Source organism: Chaetodon trifascialis, chromosome 19 (genome assembly GCF_039877785.1).
Source record: "Chaetodon trifascialis isolate fChaTrf1 chromosome 19, fChaTrf1.hap1, whole genome shotgun sequence".
Classification (NCBI taxonomy): Eukaryota; Metazoa; Chordata; class Actinopteri; order Chaetodontiformes; family Chaetodontidae; genus Chaetodon; species Chaetodon trifascialis.
The window spans coordinates 8,227,849-8,252,316 of NC_092074.1; the positions used below are offsets into that span (position 1 = coordinate 8,227,849).

Sequence of the window (24,468 nt, forward strand, 5' to 3'; positions counted from 1 at the left end):
GGCATAGTGTCAGGGACAACGCCTGCTAATTTACTGCCTTCTGCCCCCTGGCCATGTTACCTAACCACAGGTTAACAAACAGGCCCTACTCTACTTGTCTTGCAGGGAGAAAGTCAAGTTCAAACGGCCAGGTGTTTGTCGTCCGGCTGGCTTGATGCTGTCTTTTCCTCATTTGCAACACACGAGGATCGAGGTCTCATGCCACCTGTCTCGTTTTTCAACATCAGAAATGAGAGCGCGCCATATTGTTTGCAGAGATCTCCTGCACAGACCCACTTATATGCATTGCACATATGCATGCATGCATGCATGCGCACAGTTACATGGCTTGTGTGAACACTCTGGAACATTGCTTCATGTGAATTATGGTCACAAGCTGTGAACTGTAGGTAAATATGTGTTTGTGTTCCTTCTTTGCCGCCAAAGATTATGAGATGGAAATTATTTGGCAGGCATCCAGGAACCCATCTCCATTTAGAGAAAAGATATTTGGCATCGGATCATCACTCCAGGGCGAAGTGAGTGGACTGGAACATGTGTGTGTGTGTGTGTGTGTGTGTGTGTGTGTGTGTGTGTGTGGGTGGGTGGGTGGGTGGCTGGGAGGGGGTGATTCACAGTTGCAAAGAAATATTTGAAATGATAAAAAATTGGGTGAAAATGTGTGTAACAGTCAGCCGGAACTCTGAGCTGAGTTTAACGGTTATGACTAGGAATTTAGAGGAGCAACGCCTCCCTGACAGTTTGAGATGGGTGATAAGAGAGTTTAGGATCTCTGCTCTGATAACTACACACCAAGACACAGGCACACACAAACCAGCACACACCCTCTTTGTCTAATCTTTGCAATTATTCGGGTGTCATGTTTGGAGAAAGAGAGAGAAGACAGGCAAAGGGGAGGGGTGGGTGGGTGCTAGAACTAGAAGAGCAGCAGAGACAGGCAGGCGCTGCTATGCTCCTCTCCCAGGCATCGACACCTCTCCCTGGGTACCCGCTCACTCAGACGCCCCTAGAGTCTCTGGAGCTTCAGGTTTCCTCCGGGCTTTTTAGGAGAGGACACATCTTCATCCTGGTACATCAGGGTAGTGTTAAAAAAAATGGAGGTTGTCCATGAGGGATTTACGTTAAGCTGAGGGACTCAGTCTACGCCATAGGGGACGAGGGGGGGAAGAATGTGTAATGGTTATTAATGACCGTGTCAGATCTGTGAAGAATGAGATTTACTCTCCTAACAGGACCCTGGGTTCGGCTTTATAGATTTTCTGTCTGTGGAGAATACAGTGTTCGAACTCACCTGTGTGCTGCTCCATTCATGTATGCACACACTTAGGCGTCTCGCTCTTTTTTCTCTTTCTCATTTTTCTTTTCCATGTCTTATTCTGTGATACACACAAACATGAACGCACATACGCACGCATGCTGGTGGATGTGGCCTCCGCTACTCTACACTTTGTTCTGCACAAGCTGGGGCTCCCACGTGGTGAAGGCAGCCATCTAGCTATGACAGCTCAGTGCAGCAAAGGCCCTCACCGGAAACCCAGCCTGCACCGTGAGATGAAAAGCTTCCTGGCCACACACACACACACACACACACACACACACAAATAGAAGAACAGACACACACATACATACAATGTATGTGCTGATTCCCACCCACGCAGATCTCTCACGGATAAGCTGTGCAGGTGTTTGTCTAGGCGAAGTGGCATTACAGGAGCGTAGTTTTATGCCATGAAAGTGACACAAGTGTGAAAGTAATGATCATCACGTATGGAAGGGAGAGATGGCTTTTATCAGGTAATGTTATCAGGAATAACCAAACCTCGCTGTGTGTTTTTTCTCTTTCTGTGTCACACTTCAACTCTTACAAAAAAAACAAACAAAAGAATCACTGATTTACATCTTTGTCACCTTCCTCTTCCCTTTTTTAGCAGAGTCCAATCATGATTCAGGGGCCGGATCTCCATCTCCGGAGCCATCCACTCCCAGCCCTCGGAGGGTGGGACCCGGGGAGCATGATCTGCTGACCTGCGGCCAGTGCCAGACCAACTTCCCTCTGGGCGATATCCTGGTTTTCATCGAGCACAAGCGACGCCTGTGCCGGGGGCCCAGAAACAGGCCGGGGTCCTTCTCCAAGCCTGGGGAGACTGGCGGGGTCACGGGCATTGTCATCTCTCCCAGGGCCAGGTCGCTGGAGCTGGGTAGAGGGTCCATTCCAGTGGAGGTGGGCATCCAGGTGACCCCCGGCGGTGAGGAGGATGTGGTGAGGAGCCTGACGCCGGCCAAAGGGATCTGCCCAAAACAGGAGAGAGGAGGTACGGAGGCTGCAACACACTGTACATTTAAAGGAGGATGCAAGAAGAACCAATAAACAGGAAGCTCTCTTGTCAGTGTAGATGCACATGTCTTAAACACACATGTAGGTGCAAAAAAACATGCACACACACTCACACATCCCTCACCTGTCCAAGACAGATTGCTCTCTTTAAAGAATCCCAGCTGCTTGTTGTTTTGACAGTGGCCTTCAGGAGGGATTAATGTAGTCTGGGATGATTTCATTAGAGTGAGTGAGAGCTCCACTGTATGTCTATTCTGCTCTGTAAAAGTAAAACATCACACACACACACACACACACACACACACACACACACACACACACACACACACACACACACACACACACACACACACACACACACACACACACACATCTGCACACGAAAATCACACACACAGCAAACAAACACACACAGTGGCAGGCCTGAAGGACTTCTTCAGCTGAAACCAATTGTGAAAGGCGAGGAAGAAGGTGATAGAGGAGCCGCCCTAAAGTGTGTGTGCGTGTGTGTGTGTTTGTCTGTTTTTTTTTTTTTTTTGCTTGTGTGAGTGCACGTCACATGTCTGAGCGTTTGTGAAGAAATCCTGCAGCATATGAAAAAAAAAGAGGTTAAGAAAGCTGATTAAAATTCATCTGTGTGCGTGGTGAGGAGAAGGGGATTAATAAAGCAGCAAGGCCGTTCATCTGGCTATGGGTGGGGTGGTGGTGGGCTGGGGGGGGCAGGGGGGAAGCGAGGCCTGTAGACTGCCAGCGCTGCAGGGAAACCAGTTCAAAGTTATCAGAGGAGACAGTCACCATCACACCCGAGAGCTGGGGAGGCTATCCAGGATTACACAGGCTCCAGTAGACTAAGAGGGACTTGGTTAGACGAGGGAGACGGCTGTATTGTGGAAGTTAGCAGGCAGAATTACATGTAAAAAGCTTATACAGTTAAAATAGAAACTGGTCACCGCAGCGTCTTAAACTGGTTAAATGGTAGACTTTTGCAATCCATTATATTATACATGCATATAATGTGATGCATTCTAAAATCTTTGGAAAAAGTCTTTAAAATTAACATTATACACTTATTTTAATTATTATGAAAAGGTTCTGCCACAGCTGCCACCACACATCCAATAACTAAGTGGTTATATTGGTTTATAATGTATTTATTTGGAAAAGGAGAGCTGACATAAAAGGTGTGAATGTAGTTTTTTGTAGACGTCATGGCAGAAGGCTGACGGTTGTTCCTCTTCACAGCAGGTGGAAATTTTATGCGTATTATTACATTTGAACAGTAAAAATCTTTGGAGCAACAAAACATTTTTAATATTGGGAGAGACTTGTACATTTAGTTTAGTTTACATTTAGTTTTCTATGTCATTTTTTACTGCAGGAGTCTTTAAGATGAAGCAGGTCTGTGAAATATTGCAAAACGCTTTGCGAATAGTTGTGCAGAGTTTCTGGGACACAGATTATGGATTGGCACGTTTTGTTCATTTCAGAGTCAGAGCTGGTGCAGACATCTTTTGTCATCACTGCAGAGATCAGCACACACGCACAGTTTCTGTGTGGCCAGCAGCTGTGTGTGGTCACCATCTTTTGCAGTGGGAAAAATGTATTGAATCACAAACATGTGACAGCACAGTTTTAGATGTCACGGCTAATAAAAGAAATAAATAGAAATAGAGACTTGAAATTCTTTTCTTAAAATCAAAAACAAAGATAGGAGGAAATGATTTAATAGGAACAAGTTGTGACAGGCCATCAGTTTTGTGACATTTTGTATAAATGCAGCCTGAGCCTTGCTAATTGTCTATTTTTGCAGTTATAATTTAGAAATTTAATGAGCGTTAAACCCACCTAGAAGCCCCTGTGAAAAACATGAACTCATTCGGAAGCTGATGCAATGAAAAAGGATTTTACATGGCATTTTGTCTCTTAGGTGGTCAGAGGAAAAACATTTAGGCAGTTAGCGAGTGAGTCAGCCTGTTAGAGCGGCAGTCAGTTAGTCACTCACACAGACAGACAGTCTTATCACTAAGAGAAGAGTACATGAAAGCCCTCGAAGCCTCAAATGAAAGAGAGGAGGAGAGCTTTGTTCAACACATTAGATTGCCACTCAAGGCAGTCTCAAGTTTCAACCAAATTAGATTACATTATTAGGTCTAATTAAGTCCAATGTGTTAGCAGCACACACACACACACACGCTCACACGCACATGCACATCATCACATTTGCTTCACGTGGTGAACTTTGCAGTTCAAATATTTGAAGTGCAGGTGATGAAAAAAGACAAGAAAATGAGAATATATATCAAACATAACACAAACCTGCACACACAGAAATGCACATGTACCCATTATGTACTCTTGCATGCAGGAAATGCCCGTGCTGCATGCATAACTCTTAACCCTCTCCTCACCTGGATTTCTTTTTTTTTTTTTCTTCACCTGGTTGTGTTTTATAACATCCTGTCTGGCCTCTTTGTCTGTCAGCCTGCTTGCTTAAACTGCAAACATGCTGCAAGGCTAGCAGATTCAACCCCCGAAAGGTGCAAACGCGTTCACACAAACACACGCAGGCACACACGCGCGTGCACGTGCGCACTCTCTCGCATGCATGGCGTAGATGAAAAATGGCCCTTCTGTGCCCTATTTTATTTTCCTTGAGTTTCTCTTGCTGATGCATGCACTCTGTGTGTGTATGTGTGGGCTCCGTCAGAGTATGTTAATAAGTGTGTGCGTATTTTGTATATGTGTGCATGTGTGTGCAGTGTCTGTGAAGAATGATGCGTGTCACCAGGCAAGCGAGAGGTTGTCGCTAGGGGAGCGTTACCATACTAAGACGACCCTGGCCCTGCTTTGAACCCCCTCCCAGGACGGCTGCCGGGCCCCCTCTGAGCACTTAAAGACATCTAGTACATAAGGGCAAAGTCACATCATGACAGCCTCTCTCTCTCTCTAACCCTCTGTCTGTCTGTCTCTTTCTTTCTCACTCACAAACACTGTGTGTAGAGATCACACGGTAAATATTTCATGAGATCATGTGAATGACAGCGACATCCTCAAACATCTCTCTCTCTTTTTCTCTCCGTCCACCTCTGATCTCCATGCTGTCACTTTTGTGGGCTTATCACAATATCAGGATAAGACCATATAAGGTTTTGTATTGATTCATTGTGTTTTTTCGTTTTTTTTTTTTTTTTTTTTCGCAAAGCTGCTTACAAGTTCAGTACGATACCGATACTGCTGTTCCTAACTGAACCAAAAGTAGCACCTGATTTATGATCAAAGAATTTAAATGAGACACCCGCCACTTTAGAACTGTCACACCTACACGTACAACCTTTCTGCGGGTGTGTTAAAAAAGTGTGTTAAAGGGCGCAGCAGCTTTTTAACGTGATAAGATCAGTTTTTGTTCTTGAGCCAATCTGCAGCAAGGATTTTTTTCTTCTTTTACCCAAAATGACTAATTTCTGGAGGAAAACTTGCGGTGGAACCTACAAAACGTAGCAAAAGTGAGAACGACCTTTGTGTCCAAAGAGGTCAAATCTGCAATGTTCAACACTTGTTTCACTGCTGCTGCTAAATAACTGTGACATTCCAGTTTCCACACCTCACCACCAGTGTGGATTTGAAGGTGTCTCTCTCTTCTCTTCTCTCTCTCTCTCTGTTTCTCCCCCAGTCTTTTTTTTTTCTTTTTGCCCCACCACCCAATGCTCCTTTAATCACCTGGCTTGCTCTCATTTCCATATTAAATAGGCTTTAATCATGAAAAGCAATCAGGCTTTTGCATATTCATACCTTCCCCTGTACGCCGGCTTCCCTGTCTCGCTCCAGTGCCAAGCAGCCAGTAATCAGTAGGCAGGCGGCGTAATGCCATAGCCCCGGCCCATCGCATGAAAACACACACACTGTGTGAGTTAGAAATAACTTCACATGCTACTTACGTATTATCTCGACTCCAAGAGAGAGAGAGAGATAGAGGGAGAGGGAGAAGGGTAAGCGATAAAAAAAGAAAGATGGCGAGACTGATCCCTGATTTGAGCTGTGAATATTTGTACAGAGGCTCAAGGAAAAGTCGATTTGCATAATGACTTTGTAGTTTTGCATTAATCACATTTGCATATGAAAATGCGTTAATTACTCCTGATGATTTTTTTTTAAAACTTGCTTCATTTGATGTCCAAGCTCTGGGGTTGTGATTAGGGGTTACATGGTGGCAGTTGTGTAGGTGGTGTGTGTGTGTGTGTGTGTGTGTGTGTGTGTGTGTGTGTGTGTGTGTGTGTGTGTGTGTGTGTGTGTTCATGCTTTTGCATTTCTGGTGCATTCTGTATGTGTTTATGTGCTGTTACATGAGTGTTTTGAATGCTTGCCAGAGAATTTATCTTGTGTCTGCTTTTAGGCACATGTGTCTCTTTTCATTTTGTCATTTGTGTTTATTTGTGTGTGTGTGTGTGTGTGTGTGTGTGTGTGTGTGTGTGTGTGTGTATGTGTGTGTGTGTGTGTGTGTGTGTGTGTGTGTGTGTGTGTGTGTTTCCTAGTGTCTGTGAGTGGCAAATATTTCCTTGTTCATGGAAAAAAGAGAGAAGTACACTCCATCTTCCATTTAAATACACATTTTTTTGAATACCATGAACATGCCTTCACGATACAGTATCTCCGTCTCATGTGTTTCTTCTTTTCACTTTCACACTGCAGTGGGGGAAAAGAAAAAGAGAACAGGAGAGGCAAGATAAAGCAATGTTAGAGGTATTCATACAAAGAATATGTCTCAGAATGTCAACATTATGTAGAATACTGCACTTTGTAGACAATGTCGTTGCTTAGAAATAGAATAGAGGATGGTCCTTTCAGAGGTTTAGATTTCAATGCTACAGATATGCTTTACACAAGCCTGGCTGAAACAATTTATCCAGTTTTTTAAGAAATAAATGAAATCCAAAATCCAACTACATCCAATATATCCAAGAACAATTATTCCCATTTTATGTATTTTGTTGTTGTGTATTTGCATGCACGTAATTGCACACGCTTTCACAGAATGCGGCATGTGACTCACTCTGTATAAGCAAACATACAGTTATCCCTGCACAGCTGTAGCAGACACTGGTGGAATCTAAAAATGGAATAATCCACTGCACGAAAATAATGTTGTTCGTCACTGCAATTTCTTAACTTATATAAACATTTCCCAAGATTTGCATGTGAGCAGTGATCTTGCAGAAACACACAGCAAAAGAAATCTTTTGCATTAGCGTAGAAATGAAGGTAAAATAATTAAATCATTCCATTTTCAGTCATTAAGTCCCCATTTATGTGTCTGCGTATGAGCATTTGGGTTCGCATACAGATCTGTGTGTGTGTGTGTACAATTACAGTATACGTGTTCCTACCTGTGTATGGGCCCCTAGAGTTGTTGGCTCATAACACTGCGCCTCAGACAGGACCACCCCAGGGGCCGTCTGACTCTGCTCGTGTGTGTGTCTGTCTGCTATATCCAGCAGGGTCAACTAGGTCTGTAAGAAAGCTGCTAAAATGGCACAGCTGCACATGTACGCTGCCGCGGCCACCTGACACATGCTCACGCATGCACTAACCCACCCGACAAACACACACACGTTAACAGATAGAAGTGTACGTTCAAACATTTATGCAGAAAAATGGAAACTCATCATGCATGTGGGAATACGCACACAGCTAAGAGCCACACACACGAAACATGTGCGCATGCAGGAATGCATACAATGACTCCCACCTCACAGTAAGGCCTGCATCTCCCACCAAACACACTCATGCACACACAGACACATGCACACACACACACAACTTAAAGGCTCCCACATGAAGGCATCAAACGCTCCACAGCCAGCTTTATGGCACTCATATGGCAGCAGATTTGATATTTTCCTACCACAGCGGGGGAATAAAACTCACCACTAATTTGGACTGCGAGCGCCACCGCTAACTTTCAGCATGTGCCGACTGACTGTGTCTTCCAGATGTGTGGACTCTTTGCTCCTTAACAGCCTTACTTAAGAGGCATTAGAAACCTCACACCCCGTCCCTGCTACGCATGGGGAGTGATGATGGCGCTTTGGTATTCAACACAAACACGCTGCTTTTGTGTGGAGCTTTGAGTGAAGTGCTGATGTGAACTTCATGGTCTCGCTGCTATGGTCCATAAGTTGTCTTGTGTCAGTGGAAATCTGTGAATGTGTTTATGTTCTTTGCATAAATAGCTATAATCAAGGTAATTTGACAGCTGCACTGTAGTTATTCAAGCTGACTTTTGATAACAGGTGTGCTTTCATCAGTGCTGAGTAATGTTGCAAATTTTATAAAGAACAATACTTGCACTGTAATTACAGTATAAGTGCTGTATGCAAGCGTATGTATGCTCTCGAATACTCACACATGCAACATGTACATCTTTCTCCAGCTCTGGAAACACTCTTTAGAGAAACCTTCAAGTCTTCATGACATGGACATGCAGATAAATGTGTCTGTGTGTGTTCAGCTGTTGTGCAGTCTGTCAGACATTAGTGCATAACATATAATATGTGCCTTTCAGGAGTAAATGGGGAGATTTTCTGACCGGGGCGTTCACTCACGCTTTTCTATTGGAAAGTAACGTTGTTTTTGCCTTTGGGAGGAAAAGGGTTACCATTAGTAATTGTGAAAAGGAGAAGAGATGGCGCTTGTTAGCCAGTCAGACAGGGGTAATCCTACTTGCTACACTGTTGTTGTTCCTTTCCTCTTATCTTATTAGCGTCCCGCTCTGATTGGGCGGGATTGTGGGAGAAGAAAATGAGGAGACAGCGTTTATGGCCGTATTTTCTTTTTACAGGCTGCTTCACCGCAAGAGATATTGAAAGCCTTTCATGGTACGCTTATGATTCCCCTTATTTCATCCACTTATTTGTCTCGAGCAATTACTCTGAGAGGGAACACTGGACACAGACAAACACATGATGAACGTGAGCTTTTATGCTGCCTTTATGTCAGTATGTCACTTAAATAGAAATCAATGCTGTGCCAAGTTCAATATCTCATATGCAAAATACATACTGCTTCTTGATATACAGTATAGTTTTCTTTCATGCACAGTAGCTATTTCCTGTAAGCAGTAAAAGTTGCATGAAGGGCAAAAAACTTTGAACTTATTTCAAATGTAATGTTAAATGGTCAATTCAACAGAAATGAGGAAAAACTGCATTCGTCTTTACCTTATTTATCGAGTGGTTCTGGTTTATTTGGGCAGGTTTTTAGGTTTTCATATATATATGTCTTAGATTTCTGTCTCTCCCCCAGTACAGCGAGATGAATGGAATTTCATTTGTTGCACTCAAACTTGGAAAAAAAAAAGACATTAAAAATTTTTACAAGCAACATCTCTTTCCAGTAAAAGCATCCCTGTTAGTCCGGATAATCCACAGAACACACTGTGAACAATTTTCATAGGGACTATCTTTTTGGTGGAAGTCGTTCCATTTCCAATGAAAACTGTTGACAGCGAGGTTGGTCTGTGGATTATCCAGAGTACCAGCGACATTTCATTTGGAAAGAAACATTGATGTAGAAAATCTCAAACACATTTTTTCAGTGCTGTGAGCACCACAGCAATATATTGACATATCAGAAGAATATCTCAAAATCAGGGCAGTTAAAACCAAGATTATCTCTGCGGCTAGATTTATTTATTTTTTTGATTTTGGATGAACTGACAATTGAAAATTGTTCTCCTGACTTTACTAGGCATAAAAGTAATATGTTTTTTTTTTTTTTTAACGTGCATTACTTCTTATTACCTTTCATTATAAATCATAAAACCTGTATTGCCGTCTCAGAGAAGAGGGAAGAAACATCTGCTCTGGTCTGTTTCTTGGATGAAAGAGGGCTTGCACTGTCATGTCCATAGATGGCATTGCAGACAGGGGAGTTAACTGCTCAAGGTTAAGGGCTACACTCTCCCTGTATACTGGCGTAATTCATACTTTTCCAGAAAGCCCTCTTCCCTGTGTCTGTCTTCCCCACAGCAGAACAGAGCAAGCCAAAATGAAATAAAGCCTAAGATGTTATCAGGGTGATTGGTGCCAGCGGAGCTTGTCTGGGCCTGTGGTCTGGCGGGGCAGCGCTGGCCCGTACCAGCGTTCGTATGTGTGTGAATGTGTGTGTGTGCGTTTGTGTGTGTGTCCTAAAGGCACTGGATAGATGAAAGCTTTCTTTAACCATAAGCTATGCAGGAGCTGTGCCAGGAGCAGGAAATGTATCAGCGTGATAACAGCCAGAAAGACAGAGAGAAAACGAGAAAGAAAGAAAGAAATGACAGAGAGGGAGAGAGGGAGAGAGAGAGAAGGAGAGGGAGAGAGAGAGAGAGAGAGAGAGAGAAAGGGAGAGAAAGGGAGAGAGAGAGAGAGAGAGAGAGAGAGAGAGAGAGAGAGAGAGAGAGAGAGAGAGAGAGAGACCTCATGGAACCCACAGGGGGAGGCCTGAAGCCAAAGTCAGCCCCATCACGCGTGCGCGCACACACACACAAATGTCACTTCATAAATATGTGTTGGGTGTGTACGTTGAGAGATGTCTGCATTTGTGTGTGCATGGGTGTGTGTGGAGCTTTCGTGGTTCGATGTAGGAGATAATTTTGACACACCTAAGTGTGTATAGGACATTTAAGACAGAAAGACAAAAATTCACCTGGAGACATGACCGTTGCAACATAGATAATATGCCGTCGGCCTGCGCCGGATCACGACAGGACCTCATTAGATGAGAGAGAGATGAAAAGATAGACAGGGGAAAACACAAAGACAGTCTCATGTTGCTTTATTGCACATAAAAGCTACGTTTTGCACCTTCATTTGTTCATTTTAGATCATAGTTCCCTCATTTGGGAGAAGAGGCAGTGAATTTTCGTCTGCATCTTTCTTTTTGATTATCCTAAATAGTTTGAGTGTTTCCTATGTGACATTGCTGCACAATAAGGAACTTGAGCCTTAACCTACAGCCAGGATTCGCCTTAAGTCAGCATGAAGACTGGAAACAGGGGCAAACAGCTAGCCTACCTCCATTCAAAGGTTTCAAAGGTGATTAACAGGTTATATCTTTTGTTTGTTTAATCCGTACAAAACTGAACAACACAATAACACTCCAGGAAGTAACTGCGCCGTGGCAAGAAATAGTCTGTTAGATAACCCCTCAAACCACAATATGCTGTTTTTACATATCAGTGTTTGTGCTGATTAAACAAAGGAGATATGAAGTGTTAGTTCGTGAGCTTTAGAGACACTAATAAGATTGTCTTACCATCGGGAACAGACAGACTAACAGTTTTACTGTTTCCTGTCATTGTGCTAAGCGAAGCTAACCAGCTCCTGGCTGTAGCCTCATATTTAGTGGACTGACGTGAGAGTGCTATCGATTGTCACCCGCCAGAAATGAGTTCCGAGCGTGTCACGTACCCACATCCTGCTTTTCAAAATGGGCTCCAAAACCTATTTTTCTGAGACCGAGATCTCGGTTCCATTTTTTTTTAACACTCTCCCCTTTTGTTTCTTCCTTTTACTAAGCTAACACTAATTAGATAGCTTGCAAATTGGCGTCAAATGATGCAACACTTCTGTGCTCTCTCCCGTGATGCTCGCAGCCCCTGCTTTGTGTTGGAGCGTGAGCAAATAGCACTGTATCCTCTCACAGCCTTAAGTGGCCAGAATTACACATTAAACTATAGTAATTGTGGAGTAATAGTGAAGTAGATCATGAATGTTCGGGCTCTGTTTCCCAATCACTGGAATGGACTCTATGCCATGTCTGAAGCATGTAAGGGGCAAGTTTTATAGCAGGCTGATTGGGTTGGAAAGGCCTGTGTGCTTCATTCAGGACCACTGTGGTATTTTCCTGTGGGCTGCTAGTTAAGTGGGACTGGCTGCTTGGCTCCAGTGGGCAAAGCCAGCTGGGGACCATTACTACTGCTGAAAGAACATAGCATCCTGGATGGTAGCCCGCCATACACACACTGAGCATGGGCATATACATGTAAACACAAGCGTACAGTACATGCACAATACTGTAGACACGTATAAACATACATCACAAACAGAAGCACAGAAGAAGAATTTTCCTGTTTTGCTCTTGCTTCTGTTTTCTGTGTCTCTTTGACACAGACACACACACACACACACACACACACACACACACACACACACACACACACACACACACACACACACACACACACACACTCACACACACAGAGGAAAGGTAAACCGATTGCATCCACAGAGGATGTAACGTGTGACATGTCACTGCAGAAGGTGCAGCCTCGCAGTCATTTGCAACTGCTGGTTGAGATGAGCGCTGCGTCTCCACATATAACGCTGTGCTCTTGTTTAATTTCATTTAGCTTTGTTTAGTTGACCATGCAAGGAAAAAAAAACATTAAGAGAATAATACAATACATTTGATGCACTGTTTGTATAAAATGATTGATCCGATGAAAAATTTAATAAACCCACAAAAACAGAATTTGCGTGTCACTCACATGTCAAAGTCAATTTCCTATTCACTGCCAGTGAATAGGAAATTAACTTTCTGGACAAAGTGAGAGTCCCTGAGGGGTAGGACTGGAGCTCATTTGGATGTAAAACCTCGAACAAACATTGTGTGAGTCCACAAAGTCAGTCTCCATTTCATTGTCAAAGCAGCTTGAGTTTTTGTCTTTTGATGCCATCACCTATCCAAACATTTTTGGTGTTTTCTTTTGGTCTGTCGCATCAGTGGGGAACCTTTTCTCTAAAATATTTCGCTTTTATAGTTCTACCTCGCGATGAGCCTCTTTTTCCATTGTTTGACGTTGTCTGTTTTCCCTTCGGCTGTGTTGTGTTAAAATGAGTAGGTGATGGAACTGTAACTCTGTTGTAATTCTAAATGGAAATGCAGGTGATGAAGAAAAACAAAGCGCAGTCTTCTCCTGTTTCTGTCTGTCTGTGCTTCTCTTTTACCCCACTTTTGCCGTCTTCTCTTTCTCTTCCTCTTCTCCCACCGCCCTCCCTCTCCTTCTTTCATCCTCTCCTCCATCTTACTCCTCTCTCTTACATCTTCTCGCAACCACAAGCACGACTGAGTGTCATCCATTTGTCAGCGTCACATGATAGACAGCAGACCCCACAAGTGTGTGCACATACCCCCAAAACACACACAAATACAGGCGCTGGGACCAGTTAGGAGCTGATGGCGATGAGTCAGGCTTAGAGAAATGCCACAGAGAGCTTAGCTAATGCACTTTATGGAGCTCCCTTTTTCTTTTCATTCCCTTTCCCCCCCTTTTTTTGGTCTATATCGCTCCCTCTTTCACCCTCCCTCTTTCTCTCTCTTGTCCTAGAAGCTGAGCCAAAAGTCATAGCTCTTTGCTGACAGAGAGGTCTTTCCAGTTATTTTTCACAGCGTGTCCCCTGTGCCCTAGCTGGGATAGCTTGCCTCATGGCAGTAACGTGCTCCTTTGGTCGTGCTACATGAGAGCCTCTTCCACTCATGCATTGTTGTACAGCTGCTCTCCCTCAGTGTGTGTGTGCGTGCCTGTGATCAAGTTGTTGGAGATACCTGATCCCTTTTATTGTTCATTTGACCCACATCCCAGGAGGCATGAGGGTCAGGGTGGAGTACCGAGATACCTTGTACAGGTGTTCAGTGTGTGTACGTGAGAAGAAAGGAAGACAGGGAGAGAGAAAACTGAAGGGTTAAATATAGTTTGGACGTGAAAGAGAAAATAGCTTCTGCACACTTTTCCAGCAAAAATGTTAAAGAGCACTGTTTCTTTAAATCCTCTCTCAGGCTGTCAGGCATTTCAGCTGGTCATATTAGCTGCAGACACACACACACATACTCACACACAGATGTATATGGTTAGCAGGCCGAAGCTGTTTTGAGTTAGCATGGAGCCAGTCACACTGTGTGAGAGCCTTACCCCCTGCCTGCTACTGCCACCCTCCACAGTCTCTTTCCTCCTCTCTGTCTCTTCATCTCTCGCTTTCTTTAACTAAATATGTGTGACAGTCAGCCACTGATCGCCGGGGCCGTAGTTTACCGTCCAAGTTCTCAACGAAAAACACACCCACAGACATGCAGCTTGATCTGCGTGGCCTCGTGTCTTCTGATTAGCCCCCTGCATGACAAACAAGCCATCAGAGCAAAGGGGAGCAGAGCACTGAAGAAGGAGGAGGAGGAGCAGGAGGGACGGATGGGAGATGTGAGGAGGAGGACAGGAGCAGAGGTGTAAGGGGGGCAAGCGGGCGAGGTGAGGAGGCTGGGACCCCTGGGGACCCCTAGATCACAGCCATGCTAATGAGGAGCTGCTTTGCCAGCAGCAGAGGTGTCAGCTAACCCCTGACAGGTGCACACACGCATACTCCCAGGGCTTGTGCCTGCGCGTGCATGTGTGTATGTTGCGCGAGTGTGTGGGAGGGGCTGCAGGGGCAGGTTTGTGTCCCAGTGGCCTAGCCTGCGGGAAGCTTTGTTCAGTATGCAAATCTGTCGCCATAGCGTTCTGTCGCCCTTGATGGAATGCTGGAACGGTACAGCGAACCTGAACCCCAGGAATGCTGCAATGCACACACACGTATAGTTACACGCACGTCTACTGTAGCACGTCCTGTGCCTCTCCAGTCACCTCCTTGTTAACAGCCTGTACTGTCTTGTGTTTCTGCAGTGACGCAACATTATTCTGCACACTCCAAACTTTGCTCGCTGGATGTAATGTTTTTCACCCTGTAGAGCTGTCCATGCCAGATGAATGCAGTACAGCAGAGAAGTTGTTGGGCTAGCGCTCAAATGCTGCTTATTTTCAATTATGATTTTTTTTTTTTCCCTGAGCTTTGTGAGAGTTAATTTGGCATCAGTGAGCATTCATTACCATCCACTCCACTGTTCACTGTCAGCTGAGAAGCTCCAGTTTGCCCATCTTGTCGAAAGCTGAGCCTGTGGATTTTTGTTATTCTTCTGTGGTCTTATTATAAGTCCCTCTGGATTAGACCATCTGATAAAAGCCCCCCAAAATAAGTGTAATGTAAATGGAGGGAGCTTGGAAAATATAAATCAAACTCAGGCTGGAGGGATGGCATATGTGAATTCCTAAATTAATCACAAATCCACATGTCTGCACCATACGCCTGGTGTCTACTTCAACCCCGCCAAGCTCACACCAACTTTTCTTCACTGGCCATATGCAAACAGTCAATACCATGGCTCCCCTTCATTCACTGGCATTTTGTTTGTACTTTTTAAGGCAAAATAATGGCTATAAAAGGCAATCTGGAAAGAATAAAATCTGATGTAAAGCTCAGATCTTGGTCCCTGAAGACTGGGTTAATTGGCCCGGTGGTTTAGTAAAAAAACCAACCCAGGAGAGAAGGAGAGCATTATTACTAGCCCACCTCAGCTCCACGCATGTGCCAATGTTTTAATAACTTCCTCCAGGCCTCCTGGCCCTTAGCCCTTGTTTTGTTGCACAGGACAAAGAGCTGCCCTCCTAAGCTGGTCTCAGATCTGCATTGTGTTTGTCTGTTTCATGAGAAAGTCCGCCTGGGTGGACTGAGCAGAAATAAAGCTGAAAAAAATCAATGATTCACAGTATTTAAGGGGAATGCCATAACACTATGGCATTTACAAGTAGTTGCACTACTAGCGAAGTGACAAAAACAGGCGAAATTCAGTTCATAATGCAACACCATATTAAAGAATCCTGCTGTGACTCCATTTCATTTAACCTTTCATCTCAGTAACATTCACTGAACAATGTGTGTGTGTGTGTGTGTGTGTCAGTATGTGTCTGTGTGCATATGGTGTGCCAGAGTAAATTGGGCGATTAGGTCCAGCATCAGTGACTGCGTGGAGAGGAGAATGTAACTATTCTAACTGGTAGTTGACCTTGGCGGTCAGCAGTGGAAGGGTCCCTGCTTGCGTGTCAGGCAGACAACTGTAATTACGACAAACTGAAGCATGACATGGCCCACTGTGATTCTTTAATGAAGGCTTTTATTGGCTGGAGCACTAAGCAGCGACAACATTCATGCTCTCCCAGCATGTGTGCACGTGTGTGTGAGAGTGGAGTGCGGATGTCTGTGACTTGATACGTGTGTATCCTTGTGCATCTCTGCCTGTGCATGTTATTTTCTTAGAGAAACATGACGGTAGTGTCTGTAATGATGCACTCAGCTTTCTAAGGGGAGGTTTTGCATCCTGCAGGTTTACCGCTTACCTTTTCTTTGGTGAGAACCAGGAGAATGCAAATTTGGGCAATCAGAGGAAATCTGGGTGGAGCTGAGGTGGCGTGAGCACACCGCAGTTGTGTGATAGCTTGTGAGAACTGTCAGTCAAGCAAACAATGTCTCTGGAGATACCCTTCTCAAGGCTTTAATGTCCTATCAATGACTGCTGCCAAATGCACATAAGAGGAAGTTTAATGAGTTTTAACATGCTAAATTTCAGCCATTCGGCCTATCTATGATTCATTTATTTCCTATTCCAGTTTCTTTTCCTCTCTCTGTTTTCTTCCCCCTCCCCCTGCTCGCTTCCTTGCTTGTTTGGGAAGTTGATGAAATTTGTCTTTGGCCGTCATTAGGCAACAGCCATCAGCTGCCACTCTATTAGCTGCCACGCTTCCTTTAACAGCATATGGCACAGCTGTGTAAGATATGACAAGATGCAAATGTGTTGCTGTGGTGGCGGTGGGGTGGAAGGTTGCAGAGGTGATGGCGTACGACTGGGCAGCTTGTATTGATGCCATGTTTATAGACCAAAAAACAGATAAAAGAAAGGAAAAACACTATTTGATTAATTGAGCAAGATCATCAATCCCTCTCCCAATCTCACATCTTCAGTTCATATTGATCTTCGTGTGTTGATGAGATTATATAGCTCCCAAGTCTATAAACCCCTCTTGGTCCCTGGGGGCATGTAAATACCCTCTATGTGTGTGTCACTGTTTATGTGTGTGAGCCCAAGCACGTCTGGCTCTTAAGTCCCTCCACCTCTCTTCTTACCCCCTCTCCTCCTCCTCTTCCCTTCCCTCTCTCGCTCTCTTCTCCCCGTCCAAGCTGTTAAGCTGTCCAGCTCTCTGCTGCCAAGCGGCCGTGTGAAGCCTCGCCAAACTAAACACGGGCATGCAGCCCGCCACTCGCCCACACACACACACACACACACACACACACACACACACACACACACACACACACACACACACACACACACACACACACTTGTATCCATATCCACACTTGCACAGACACACAAGCACAAAAATACATCCACATACATGTCCGCACACATGCACATACACACGTTAGTGGCAGGAGTCAGGTCATGTCCCATCCCACACAAACAGTTAGAGTGACGGCCACACCGGAGCCCCACTAATAGCAGAGAAAAACAGACAGAATCAGTAAATGAGCCCCTCATTAACTTTTTCTGACCCCGTCTCCCCTGGGGAAAGCCAAACCAATCACACCGCCAAATCAGCTTCCTGTACTAGACACTGATCCAACATCAGCTTTCGCTCATCTGTTCTGCACGGTACAAGTGTGTGTGTGTGTGATTTTGTGAGTGTGCCGAGGTGTGCTCTGAGAGAGGCGTAAGACAGACAAGAAAAGCGAAAAGGAAATACTGCTGCGTATCTATCTGTGTCTGAATGTGTTTTACATTCCATGACAATGGGTGGCTTTGGGGCAGTCAGCCATCCTCGGGGTTTTTTTCTTTACATAAGACTTTGGGCGAAAGTAACTTCTCCGTCTTTATTTTCCCCCTCCGGACTCCAAGCTATGGGACCACCGTACCAACTTGACTCCGCTTGCGGTAGCCGCTGATGATAAAGTAGATGCAGATGCCTTGCAAGCAAACACAAGACTGTGGAAATGCCTCTTCAATGCTAGCCTGTGTTGAATTAGATGAATCCCAAGTAAGGCTCTTTTCATGACTCACAAGCAGGCTGACAGGGCCATACTACAGTGACTGATATATTCATTTGGCATTATTAAGTCATGCCATTTAAAGGGACAATTTGTCAGTGAGTGACGTACAGTTTGTGTGTGTGTGTGTGTGCGTGTGTGTGTGCAGCCACAACAAATCATTTTACTGTACTTGTTATTACACCAGTGACGTAGAGCTTTATTTAATGTGGATGCTGTGTTAAGACCGCAGGGGTCTTTACTGTTTTGTACATCGTCTCCATCACCTATCCTGTCTCTCCTTTTGTGTGTCTCTCTTTCTCTCTAATGCCACATCTCACCCTCCCTCCCTCTCCCTTCCCATATTTCCTTTTTCCCCTGGTTGGTGTGTTTTTTTTTCATTACTGCCTCCCCTGTCTCCATATGGAAATGACAGAGTAGACGAGATGGATCTGTATATTAAAGCCTAGCTGACATTAGAATTAGCATAATGTGTCGTGGCCTTAGGGCAGTACCTGCCATCTGCATTAGCCCGTAGACACACACACACTCAAAAATTCATATGCATACAGACAAAGCCCATGGAGGACCCTCATACACAGATACAAACAGAAAGATGTACTAACTATACATGGTATAATTAATTTTCTTAAACTCCACATACATTCACTTATTTTATTAATAAACATGCAGGCATTGTAAAGGGTTCAAATTGTTGGTGTTTTTTTTGCATATGTTATTTGGATTTGTTTTTTTCAATATTGATGGTGATTTTCTTTCCCACAGATAAAGATGAGCCATCCAGCTACATCTGCACAACCTGTAAGCAGACCTTCACCAGCGCCTGGTTCCTGCTTCAGCATGCCCAGCACACTCATGGCATCCGCATCTACCTGGACAACCACCCAGTCAACTGCTCCCTCACTCCCCGCATGGCTCTGCCTCCACCGCCATGCACTGATGCCCTGCCCCGTTCCCCTCTCCCCACTTTCCTTGGTGACACCAACAACCCATTCCACCTCCTCCGCATGGCTGCGCCCCTGCTCAGGGAACACCCTCCTCCCCCAGGGTATTTGGAGACCCGGCTGCCTGCAACGCCACCCTTTGTCAGCCCTCCACCGCCCCCTAGACCCCCCCTAGAGCGATTGGGCCCCGAGGAGATGGGGCTGCTATCCCAGCACCCCAGTGCCTTTGAGAGGGTGATGCGGATGACCCCCTTGGAGCCTACCTCCATGGACTTCTCCCGACGTCTAAGGGAACTGGCGGGAAACACAACCAATAATGGGGGGCCCACACCTCCTCTCTCACCCAACCGTGTGCCACCCATGCACCGCCTGCTGAGTCCCACACTTTTCCAGCCCGGTGCCAAGCCCCCATCCTTTCTCACCTACACCCCACAGCCACCAACTTCTCAGGGGGGACACGGTACTTCCAGCCCTCCTGACGCCCAGGGACAGAACCAGACCCCGGGGAAGTCCAAATCCTGTGAGTTCTGTGGCAAGATTTTCAAGTTCCAGAGCAACCTGATCGTCCACAGGCGCAGTCACACAGGAGAGAGGCCGTACAAGTGTCATCTATGTGATCATGCCTGTTCCCAGGCCAGCAAGCTTAAGAGGCACATGAAGACACATATGCACAACAAGTCTGGGTCCATGAGTGGCTCCCCAGAACAGGGAAATAGAACAGAGGGAGGAGAAAGTGAAGAAAAGAGTAGAGAGGGTGATCCAAGAGTGATGGGGATGGACAATGAGGAGGAGGAGGATGAAGAGGAGGAAGAAGAGGAGGAGGAGGAGGAAGAGGAGGAAGAACTGAGGAATGGAAGTCGGCCAGACTCCAACTTAAGTGAGGACTCCCAGGAGTTCAGCCAGAATACGGAGAATGGCCCTCGACAGTCTTCCGATGACAAACCCCTGAGCGGGGACAGAGTAAGTGACAGTGGCGGGGTGGGCATCATGCACCCATACAACCACCTGGACAATCACCTTAAACTTAACCCTAACAAGAGAAGCCTGGACAGACAACCTAATGGAGATGGTGGAGAGAGGGGTGAAGCAGAAAGAGAAAGAGAGAATGAGAGGGAGCAGGACAGAGAGCGAGATGAGCAGGAGGACCACAGACCTGTGATGAACGGCAGGATCAGTGTATCTGAAGCAGTTTCCTTCCCTGGGCTGTTCCAGCGTAGGCCCACCCCCATCACCAGCCCCAGCCCCTCCAACAACAAAAGAATCAAGATAGAGAAGGAACAGCTGGACCTTCCCCCAGCCATACCCCTCATCTCCCCTGAGAATGTCTACTCCCAGCTCTTAGCTGGCTACGCTGCTTCTCGCCACTTCATCAGAGAACCCTTCCTGGGATTCACAGATTCCCGTCAGTCGCCATTTGCCACCTCCTCCGAGCACTCCTCCTCAGAGACAGGAAGCCTCCGCTTTTCCACCCCGCCGGGGGAGCTGATGGAGGGAGGGAGTGCCTCGGGCCGCAGCGGCAGCAGCACTCCTCACCTCCTGCGGGGACCTGGACCCGGCAGGCCCCCAAGCTCCAAGGAGAGGAGGAATGACACCTGCGAGTACTGTGGTAAGGTGTTCAAGAACTGCAGCAACCTGACGGTGCACCGACGCAGCCACACGGGGGAACGGCCCTACAAGTGCGACCTGTGCAGCTACGCCTGCGCCCAGAGCTCCAAGCTGACACGCCACATGAAGACCCACGGCCAATTTGGTAAGGAGGTTTACCGCTGCGACATCTGCCATATGCCCTTCAGTGTCTACAGCACGCTGGAGAAACACATGAAGAAATGGCATGGCGAACATTTGATGGCCAGTGAGGTCAAATTGGAGCAGGCGGACAGAGGTTAAGCCAGCAACCATTAGTTATACAGCCTACAGTGTACACAAACAAACAAACACTCACACACACACACACACACACACAGGCATACACACAAAAGCACACACACAAAAGCACACACACACACACACACACACACACACACACACACACACACACACACACACACACACACACACACACACACACACACATGCACACACAGAATCCCTATAACCACTTCTTCAGCTATGGGGCTTGGCTGAATAATCTCTCTCTCTTAAAAAAAAAATCTGAGACTGATTGATGTTCATCTTTTATTCTTGTCACAGAAACTGCCACCTGAGAATATAAACAAAGGGAAACTTTAATGAGAACTTGCCTGGAATGCCCAACTTGGTGTTTCTTGGCAAACTGTCTGAGGATTTTATCAGTTAGGAATCCATGGAGCCTTTCTACTGTGCAATAATTTCTGTATTTATTGGATTTTTGTAATGATATTTGGCATGTGCAGGTACATCTTTGTGGGATTTCATATGGAGTTAGTTTTGAAATGTGCTAAAACATTTTTTTTTTCTAAAATGCGAAAACTGGAAAGAAGTCACCCTTAATACAAATTTTCTTTTTTTCCTTTAAGGAAGCTTATTATCATGTGAGAGTAAAATTGTGTGAAGCGGTTAGCTTTGAAAAGTAAAAATAATTGTTTTCTATATTAACTGCAGCAGCGGACTACAATCCATTCCCTCAGCCTAAAGCACTGAATGTCAGCCTGACAATAAAACATCATGTTGGATTTTAAAAAATCCAACATTATCTTAGAGACCCCGATAAGTTCCTTTTAATTTATTCAGGGAATTTGTCCTCTTAAATATTGGCATGTGAATAATTTCCAAATGCAGTTACTGTATTGCTGTCCTTACTTCAGTCAGGACGTAAATAAAGGTTGCACTTGATGGAGATTCCCTTAACTGATGCTCAGTACATTCCCAATGTAGGACCACCATATTTAATATGTTGAATAAATTAAGACTACTTGTGATTAATGTGAGAAGGAGAACAGTCCTGTTTATTGTTTGTAAATATATTCTTTTTTAAAAAATATGTTAAAGTATCCCCTGTACGTGAAAGATGGCCTAAAACTAAACAATCAGAAGACCAGCTGCTTGCATCATCCACAGTATATGCTACGTGTAACTACCATCCGTTTATGCTTTATCAGACCCACTTGATGATTTCGCCCCACTCCCCCACATCATGTGTGCTTAGTCAAAGTCAATTTGTTAAACTAAAGCTACTTCAACAATTGTAACACTTTCTAAATCATTCTCTATCTCCCTCTCGTGTCTGGCGTGGCATCTCTCTCTGACCCAGGTTGACTTGCCGTGTTCCCTTAGGATCCACAAAATGGTTTCAAATGAAATTCATATCAATGTGTGTGTTAGCGTGTGTGTTCTTCTCGCTGCAGTGTGCTCTAAGCCTCTCTCCGACGGCGTCTTTTCACAGTTCACTAGCTCAGATTCATGCATTAGAGCGGCTTTTAAAAGGAAGCCTGTTCATTCGCCTCACAAAGTGATATGGGTTTAACTCTCAGTAACAGATTTTGAGACAGTGTGCATGTTCGTGACTTTTGGGGATTACGGTTTTTATTTTCTGCATCGTTCATCCTGAAATGAATCTGGTAGAAAAAAAAATGGTTATATGAGTTATGATAATTTGGAGCGCAGCTGCAATGGGGGATGGCCGGGCGACCTTGAGTAGGGGCTACTCTTGTAGTAAAAATGAAAGATTGGAACTGAGAAATGAAGAAGTGTGAGAAAGAAATGGAGGGAGAGAGAGCAAGACCTTGACCAGGGAGAGGAGTCATTCAAATGAAATTGGAAGCATATGAAAAGCGTGTTTTTTTGGTACCCAAATGCACATCGACTGGCCACATCTTATAACGGACCATCAGAGTGAGACAGAGCGAGCATGAGAGGGAGGGAGACAGCAAAGCCACATGAAAGCAGACTGAGACGACATCTTTCATTTTAGTACTGCAATTCTCAATCATCAAAATCATCTTCACTTGAAAGTTCGACCTGCTTTTTTGGCCCATCGCCAGATTTCATCTGCGCCATTTTGTTTTGATTGAAACAGGATTCTGCTGTATCTTGAATGCAATTTGTGATTTTTAGAAGGGAAAACGACATTGAGGTCACAGCAGCTCTCCATAAGCTATTCCGTAAGCGCGTAGCTCCGTATCTTTTAGCGATTTAACACGAAAAGTGAGATCGGCTGAAGAGCTGCTTTCTGCTTGCTTACACATGTTGATGCATGAGTGCAAAAATCCAGATCCTGTTGTAAATGCACAGTGTATTCATTCCAGGAAAACTCAGCTCAGAGTTAGGCCAAAAGGAGCCACACAACTATGAAATATATCACATTCAAGCGATTAACAGTGGAACCCTGACAGAGAGCTAAATCACATATGGACATTCAGTCTTACAATATGTTTACAGTGTTGAAGTATGCCATTAATGAAATACTCTGTGTAAGTGTTTAAAATGATAATAAAGTATTGTTTTCTCCAATGTTCTTTCAAATGTTTTTGAATGCCATAGCAGTTTTGTATGATTATCCTGGTGGAGGGATTTTATCTTCATGAATATGTTTCTGTATGATTACTTGTTCACTGTATGGGAAGACAATTTTTGAAATGTAATATTGCAGAATCATGCCAGATTATTATTTTTTTCTAACAAGAGTGGTGCCATTATTGACTTTTGGTCTCTTCAATCTTTTTTTTTTATTATTATTATTTTTTATTTAATTTTTTATTTTTATTTTATTTTATTTTTTTTTCATTTTATTGAATGAGTTTCCTGCTGTTGGTTTGGTGAAGCCATCCTACGTGGATGTAAAACAAAAAATCCATTAAAAAAGAAGTGGAAGGTGATGCTAACAGAAAGACCCTTCAGCAGGGGAAAACAAAGCTTTGTGCGGGAACGCTTTTCCAAATCGACTTTATGAGACATTCATGAACATTATGTTTTTCCTCATGGTTGGTTGAAGGTCTTGTGATGGCACTTACAACTGTAATTTTAAATACATTTTCATATTTCACTTTTCACAACTGTCACTTACACTCTTTGTACAAAATAGTTTCCTTGGTCTTTTTTTTGGGGGGGGGGTGGGCGGGTGGGGGGGAGTGCATCATTGTGAAAAAAGTGATTTCAGAACAGTACACATCTGCTGTTTTGAACATATATGTATTTTTGTAATGTGTTGAAAAATCAATACAAGAAAGCCAACACTTCAATAAATGTTGCAATTGCTCTATGATTGAAGCAACTTTTCATTCCAATTATTCCACCTTCCTTTACTTCTACCTCCACAATTAATGACATACTG

General features: G+C 44.6%; 1 protein-coding gene across 2 annotated transcripts in view; it reads left to right on the forward strand.

Moving 5' to 3' along the window:
* Positions 1–23,897, forward strand: part of bcl11bb (BCL11 transcription factor B b) — a 30,536-nt gene extending 6,639 nt beyond the window's left edge. The window contains exons 2-3 of one of the 2 annotated variants that reach the window (XM_070987724.1): positions 1,929–2,312; positions 19,042–23,897. In XM_070987724.1, coding sequence (XP_070843825.1) covers positions 1,929–2,312; positions 19,042–21,107 — 2,450 coding nt within the window. In that variant the 3' untranslated portion in view covers positions 21,108–23,897. The remainder of the gene's footprint in view (positions 1–1,928; positions 2,313–19,041) is intronic. The other variant, XM_070987725.1, reaches the window with a different exon arrangement.
* Positions 23,898–24,468: the final 571 nt, after the last annotated feature.